General features: G+C 41.7%; 1 protein-coding gene across 1 annotated transcript; it reads left to right on the forward strand.

The window, feature by feature from the left end:
• The first annotated feature begins 536 nt into the window (after positions 1-536).
• LOC143879130 (heat shock protein 90-2-like) lies at positions 537-5,705 on the forward strand. Its single transcript, XM_077381317.1, has 4 exons — positions 537-773; positions 954-1,095; positions 1,194-1,474; positions 3,986-5,705. Exons 1-4 carry the CDS (start codon positions 651-653, stop codon positions 5,534-5,536), a joined length of 2,097 nt encoding a protein of 698 aa, XP_077237432.1. The 5' UTR covers positions 537-650; the 3' UTR covers positions 5,537-5,705.
• The last annotated feature ends 1,964 nt before the right edge of the window (positions 5,706-7,669 follow it).

Below are 7,669 nucleotides of genomic sequence, written 5' to 3' on the forward strand. Positions count from 1 at the left end.
AAAAAACTGATTTTAATAATTAAATAATATTTTCCTAAAATTTCGGTAAATTGGGCCGAAGTCCAGTACGGAATTAAATATTTGTCTTTATTGTTACGGGATTTAGCCCGAAAATTCAGATTTCAGCCCCAACCGAAATGGGTTCCGAAACCGAAATTTAAAACCACGGTCACCACTCAATGTTGTAACGTCTAGGTTTTGGATTGTAAAATCAAGGATTTTGCAAACCTGAATTATAAAATCCATATATCCAAACGGGCCCTAGAAGCGTAGAAGGAAAAAACACCTAAAAATAAAGTGATACATCAGCCCCCCCCCCCCTCTTTTTTTCTTTAACTCGGGACAGCCGCCTCTATTGTATCTATGATTGCAGAGGGGCTGGGAAGGATTCAACGGGCCTGATTTCTACGTACACTGGAGGTGGCTGTCCTGTGCGAAAAAGGGGGCGAATTCATAATTTCCCCCAAAAAAATAAAGAGGCTCGCATGGAAGTATCTAGAAACCCTAGTCAGTTGCCTATATAAAGGCCGCTTCACCACAAGCCTAAAGCAAACCCTAGTGTGCGAGCCCCCTTTTTGTGTTTTACCCCTGTTTCCGATCCCGAACCTCCTCCCTCTTCACGTTTACCTGTATCAGGCGATTTTACGGTGATGGCGGACACGGAGACGTTTGCTTTTCAGGCGGAGATCAATCAGCTCTTGAGTCTCATCATCAACACCTTTTACAGCAACAAGGAGATCTTCTTGCGGGAGCTAATCAGCAATGCATCTGATGTAAGACACAAAGCCCTAATCCCTCCCTCCCCCCCTCTCTATGTGTCTTCGTTGTAGTCTCTTCTTCCTCTTCGTTTTTATATCTATCTATTATTCTGGGCTGAAATTCTTATTTAACCTAATTTTACTCATAATCCTATTTGTCGTCGTTGTATGGAAAAATAAATAAATAAACAAAAGGCGCTAGACAAGATACGGTTCGAGAGCTTGACGGACAAGAGCAAACTGGATGCGCAGCCGGAGCTGTTCATTCACATCGTCCCTGACAAGACAACCAACAGTCTGACCATCATCGACAGTGGCATCGGCATGACTAAATCCGGTGAGACAAGTCCCTCTTTCATTGCTTTTCTGCTTCTGATGTTTATTATTTGACTTTTTGCTGATGGATGGATGGATGGATGGGGTTTGGTTGGTCAGATCTGGTGAACAATCTTGGGACTATTGCGAGATCTGGGACGAAGGAGTTCATGGAAGCGCTGGCTGCTGGTGCTGATGTTAGCATGATTGGCCAGTTTGGCGTCGGGTTCTACTCTGCTTACCTCGTTGCCGAAAAGGTGATTGTTATCACAAAGCACAATGATGACGAGCAATATGTCTGGGAGTCTCAGGCTGGTGGCTCCTTCACTGTCACAAGGGACACTTCTGGAGATCTACTCGGAAGGGGTACCAAGATTACACTCTATCTCAAAGAGGACCAGGTACCCCCATCCCTACATGTCCTTCAATTCACATCTTATACCTGTTTTTTTTTTTTTTTTTAATTGTCAGTTATTGATGATCAATTGCTTTTGTCTTCTACTTAGTATGCTAGATTGATAGGGTTGTCTATTTTTTCTTGCCTTTTAGTTTAGGCTTGAACATTTGAGTACAGATCGTCCACGTCCTGTGGTCTAGAATTGAATGAGCTAAACTCCTCTGGTGTTGTGAGTTGGTTATCATACATGGCCAAGTACAGTGCGTGTGTGTGTACGTGCACATTTTGCTTTGTGTGGGAATGTTATGTGCTCCATGGGTTATATAGTTTGATGAGTTGTTGTCAATTGGTGATGTGTTTGGGATCGGTTATGACGAAAACTTAGTTGCAACGAATAAGATGTTCCTTGGTATGGGAGAAAGGGACTGGTGGGAGAAAAGGGAAAAAGAACAAGTGGATGGAGAAGGGGGCGAGAGTTGAATACTCTCAAGAAGTAGTAGTCCAGTCCTCCTCCTGTATATAGTCTGTGTTTAGGGTTTTTGCTTTAGGATCACTTCTTTTCTGTTCTTTTCTTTAGTTTTAGATGGAAATTTTGGTATGGTAACAAGATCTGCCACTAACAGTTAGCGGATGTTTTGAGTCTGTTGCATTAAGACTCTTGCTGCTGTTAGCGGTTAATGGTGTCGATCTAGAGTTTAGATGGGCGACAATCTTGGTTGCATGATCATTTTTTCTAAGCAGGATAGGTTGTTAGGTGGGCTGTAGTCTCTGGGTGTTCGGGTGAGGTTTGTTGGTGATGGTCAAAGGATTATGGGGGGGCGGTTGTTTCGTTGGTAGGTTGTCTGTTTAATGAATTTATTAAAATTCTCCATGAGAGATCATGAGAGTGAATTAAACTATGATGATCCTCGTTAAGCTCGAGAGACATTTTGTCTTTCGCTTATTGAGGTATTTTATTATTGTAGTCTCTCAGGTGAAATGACTGTCTGCATTGATTTATTAAAAATTCTCCAAAGGAAGTATGAGAGTGAATGAAACAAGGTAGTTCTTCACCAAGCTTCAAAGACTTTGGCCTTCACTTAATTTTTTTTAAACGATAATAACTTTGGCCTTCGCTTATTGAGGCATTGATTTGATCATGGAAGCAGTGGAGCATATGAAACGAAGTAGATCCCCATCAGCTTGAGAGACCTTGGCCTTTTGCTTTTGGTGGCATCTTTTTGTTGAGATAAGCTGATTTGATCAAGCACTCTGGAAAAATGTGAGTACCTTGAAGATAAAAAATAGATAGCAAATTAACAGCAGAAGATTGTAACACTCTAGAAACTTGTCAGTGTACTTACTGTTTTGGCATTAGTTTTGGTTTAGCTCATTTTGATGGTGGCCGTCATATTATGTTGTTATTTCCCGACTGAAAGTGAGTAAATAGTTGAGAGCCTGGTTGACTTGTTTTGAAGCTTTGAGTTAATTCACATCAATCAATATATTAACCGAGTTAAGTTCAGCTCTAGAAACTTGTCACTGTACTTACTGTTTTGGCTTTAGTTTCATCTCAAGTTCTTAAACCTTGCATTGCACGCAGTGATCAGCAGCAGAAGCAAATTTTTTCTTCCTTTCTACTTGGATAATCCTTATCATCATCTGTTTTTCCCTAATCCATACCATAAAAAAAAGTAGCTCTGCATTACATTGGTTTAGCTCGTTTTGATGGTGGCCGTCATATTATGTTGTTATTTCCCGACTGAAAGTGAGTAAATAGTTGAGAGCCTGGTTGACTTGTTTTGAAGCTTTGAGTTAATTCCCATCAATCAATATATTAACCGAGTTAAGTTTAGCTCATTTTGATGGTGGCTGTCATATTATGCCGTTATTTCCTGACTGAAAGTGAGTAAATAGTTGAGAACCTGGTTGACTTGTTTTGAAGCTTGGGTTAATTCACGTCAATCTGGATATTAACCGACGAGATAATCTTGTTTCTATTTCTTGTATCTCAATGTTCAAAATCTAAATTGAGTATTGGAAGAAAACACCGTCTACTTGAGAATTTCAAATTTTATTAGTGTGGAAATGTGACCTATTATTTGAAAATATCAAATCAGTTCGTCTCTTCTTTGGGCCTAATTTGCGTTTATTTTGCAACTGGTTCCAATGAATTACTGTAAGTCAATGTAGTGATTGGGAGGAAGATTCATATATTCTATTCACTGGGCTTTTGACTCGTAGAATTAAAGATTACTAAACCTGAATACAGGAAAGTCTTACTCAACTTCTTGTCTAGGTATTGATTGCGCTTTAACTTTATCGAGTCTGAACTAGTCCTGTTCTAAAAACTTGGTTGTATAGGCTCTGCCCCAAGGTGGTGTGCAGGTTACTCCTTGTTCCTTGTTTTGCAATTTTTGTTCCATTAATTTCCGTGGTGCCCTTGCAGGTCTGAAAGACCTATGTTTCTTCTTTACTGATTGAGAGGTTGTTGATTTGATTCTTCATTTAAATATGACATGTCTTGTGGTTACAGTTGGAGTATCTTGAGGAGCGCCGTCTGAAGGATCTAATTAAGAAACATTCTGAGTTCATCAGTTACCCCATCTCCCTGTGGACAGAGAAGACCACAGAGAAGGAGGTCTCAGATGATGATGACGACGAGGAGAAGAAGGAAGAGGAGGGCAAGGTCGAGGATGTTGATGAAGAAAAGGAGGAGAAAAAGAAGAAAAAGATCAAGGAAGTTTCTCATGAGTGGGCTGTGGTCAACAAGCAGAAGCCCATCTGGATGAGGAAGCCTGAAGAGATCACAAAGGAAGAATATGCTGCTTTCTACAAGAGTCTCACCAATGACTGGGAGGAGCATTTGGCTGTGAAGCATTTCTCGGTCGAAGGTCAACTTGAATTCAAGGCCATTCTCTTTGTACCTAAGAGGGCGCCCTTTGATCTCTTCGACACCCGAAAGAAGCCAAACAACATTAAGCTCTATGTGAGACGTGTTTTCATCATGGATAACTGTGAGGAATTGATCCCGGAGTACCTGAGCTTTGTGAAGGGGATTGTTGATTCTGAAGACCTCCCACTTAACATATCTCGAGAAACGCTGCAGCAGAACAAGATCTTGAAGGTCATCCGCAAGAACCTGGTCAAGAAGTGCATTGAACTCTTCTTTGAGATTGCTGAGAACAAGGAGGACTACAACAAGTTCTATGAGGCTTTCTCAAAGAACCTCAAGCTTGGGATCCACGAGGACTCCCAGAACAAGACTAAGATAGCTGAACTGCTGCGGTATCACTCCACCAAGAGCGGGGATGAGATGACTAGCCTGAAAGACTATGTGACGAGGATGAAGGAGGGTCAGAATGACATTTACTACATCACAGGAGAGAGCAAGAAGGCAGTAGAGAACTCTCCCTTTCTTGAGAAACTGAAGAAGAAGGGTTACGAGGTTCTTTACATGGTGGATGCCATTGATGAGTATGCAGTGGGTCAGTTGAAGGAATTCGAGGGGAAGAAGCTGGTCTCGGCAACCAAGGAAGGTCTCAAGCTTGATGAGAGTGAGGATGAGAAGAAGAAAGCAGAAGCCCTCAAGGAGAAGTTCGAGGGGCTGTGCAAGGTGATCAAAGAGGTGTTGGGCGACAAGGTGGAGAAGGTTGTGGTTTCAGACCGTGTTGTGGACTCGCCTTGCTGTTTGGTTACTGGGGAGTACGGATGGACAGCCAACATGGAAAGAATAATGAAGGCACAGGCTCTGAGGGACTCGAGCATGGCAGGGTACATGTCGAGCAAGAAGACGATGGAGATCAACCCAGAGAACCCCATCATGGAGGAGCTGAGGAAGAGGGCTGATGCTGATAAGAATGATAAATCTGTGAAGGACCTAGTCCTGCTGCTGTTTGAGACTGCTCTCCTCACCTCAGGTTTCAGCCTTGAGGAGCCCAATACATTTGGCAATAGGATCCACAGGATGCTGAAGCTGGGTTTGAGCATTGACGAAGATGATGCTCCTGCTGATGCTGACACCGACATGCCTCCACTGGAGGATGCTGATGACGTTGAGGGAAGCAAGATGGAGGAGGTCGACTGAAATCTTCTTATTAAAGATGGGAGGAGTCACATTTTAGGTTTTGCTTATCTTTATTTTTGGCTTGTTTCTAAGTTTCTCTTTTACTTTTTGGATGCTTTTTTCCTTTTTATTTCAAATGGACGCATGACTTGATTATATTCGTGATGTATGCATATGCATTTAGTCTTTACTTTTTGGATTCATAACTTAGATTTTGGATTCAAAAGATGCTTATTGTTTAGTGGGATTAACCAAGACTTGATTAGCATATTCAATCCAGATATTATTGATGGGGCTTAAAATCCAACAATCATCTAACAAGTCTCCAGCTTTAATTATCATATTCGAAGATAGAAACGTGTAAAAGGAAAAACAACTTTGTCAAGATAGGCTCTACTTAGTGTAACCAATACACCATGCTGCATCTAATGTGAATTACATTACAATAATTGTTTTCCATGCGTGGACTCAGCCTCTCGTTCTAAATTTCTCACAGCAATATAGTAGGAAAAATGGATCCCAACACTCAGATGAAAGTTTCTTTAGCTCTTACAGAAGACTACCTTTCGTATGGGAAAATTAAATAACCACCTCTCCTTTCGGGGATATGTAGAACGCACCGATACCACCCCCCCCTTACCTAGCATAAAATTCTCCCCTTCTAGTCCACAGCCGGTACAACTACGAACCTGTTGGTCTCTCTCTCTCTCTCTCCAACAAACGGGCGTTGAAATCTTTGAACAAGGTAGGCCCTACCCATGTTTTTCAAAATGAACTTTACGGCCCCACAGATCTGCTGCAAAATATCATTTCCATAAGATGATCCTAGCCCTCCGCCGCAAAATATCATTTCCATAGGATGATCCTAGCCCTCCGATCTAAAGAGAAACTGCACATTATAGAAACCTCTATAGATTGGATGGTTGCAATCATCCTATGAAAATGATTTTTGGGACATAACCTATTTACATTGCGATCATATGAAAATGATTTTTGGGGCACAACTTATTTACATTGTGGCCCATCTAATGGATGGTTTGGATCATCCTATGGTGTGGGTCATACAGTAACATTAGGGCCCAAGTGTAGCCCCCACCCAATTGAAAATGTGATTTGTACCTTATTCACAGCACCATGGCATTGGCGATCTTCTCTCCCAGGCTCCCGGTATTATTGGTAGCAGGCTGAATCGCCTGGCCTCAACTTGCTTTAAGGTTGTATCTTCCCCGTCATTCTATTGGGAGAGGGAGGTGTACTCGTACTAACTATTCCACACCGACAAAAGATGATAAAGAAAACTGGTCCCCAAATATCCCAATCCCTTATGGGGCATTTGGATACACGGATTTTAGAATCATGGATTTCCTCCAAATCGTAGTTGTGGATTTTTGAATCTTGGATTTCCTCCAAATCGTAGTTGGGAGACGAGAGAAAGAGACCAACAGTGTTTTCTGTTTTCTCATCTTTCTTTCGTCAGCAAGAGAGCAGAAGATCATCCCATGTTTCCAGGGTGAGATTTCTAAAACCTGGATTTCTTACATAAAATCCAAGATTCTAAAGAGAAGAGCCTTCTCTCATCTCCCAACTCTGATTTTGAAGAAATCTAAGATTCTAAAATCCACGGATTTTAGTTTGGATACGCGGATTTTAGAATCCGGGTTTTAGTTTGAAAACAGTGTAAAAGAGGGTTCATGATTAAGCTTACTGAATGCTGTCCTGACAACGTTTCTTGGATTGGATTTTAACTAAGAAATCCAGGTTCTAGAAATCTCGCCCCCATTGTGAGATTTCTAAAACTTGGAAACATGGGATGATCTCCTGCTCTCTTGGTGTCGGAAACAAGGGCAAGAAATCAGAAAACGACGGTTGGTCTCTTTCTTCTCTCGTCTCCCACCTACAATTTTGAGGAAATCCAAGATTCTAAAATCCTCGTATCCAACGGCCCCTTAGAGCTTTCCCAGGGTCTTCACGGAAGGGGTTTGGAAAAAACTACTAGTTTCAAATAGCTAACGATCCACCACAAATCGTTCCTAACGGTATCCAACACAGGTGAGCCTGTGAATGTAGAACAGGAACAATTGAAGGTTTCTGAGGGATATTTGAAGCTACCAAGGGGGATGAGGAAACAGGAATAGAGGCTCTAGGAAGGCTAGG

This window comes from Tasmannia lanceolata, unplaced genomic scaffold, assembly GCF_043159265.1.
Source record: "Tasmannia lanceolata isolate RefF3 unplaced genomic scaffold, GAP_Taslan_0.1 ptg000006l, whole genome shotgun sequence".
NCBI classification, from domain to species: domain Eukaryota; kingdom Viridiplantae; phylum Streptophyta; class Magnoliopsida; order Canellales; family Winteraceae; genus Tasmannia; species Tasmannia lanceolata.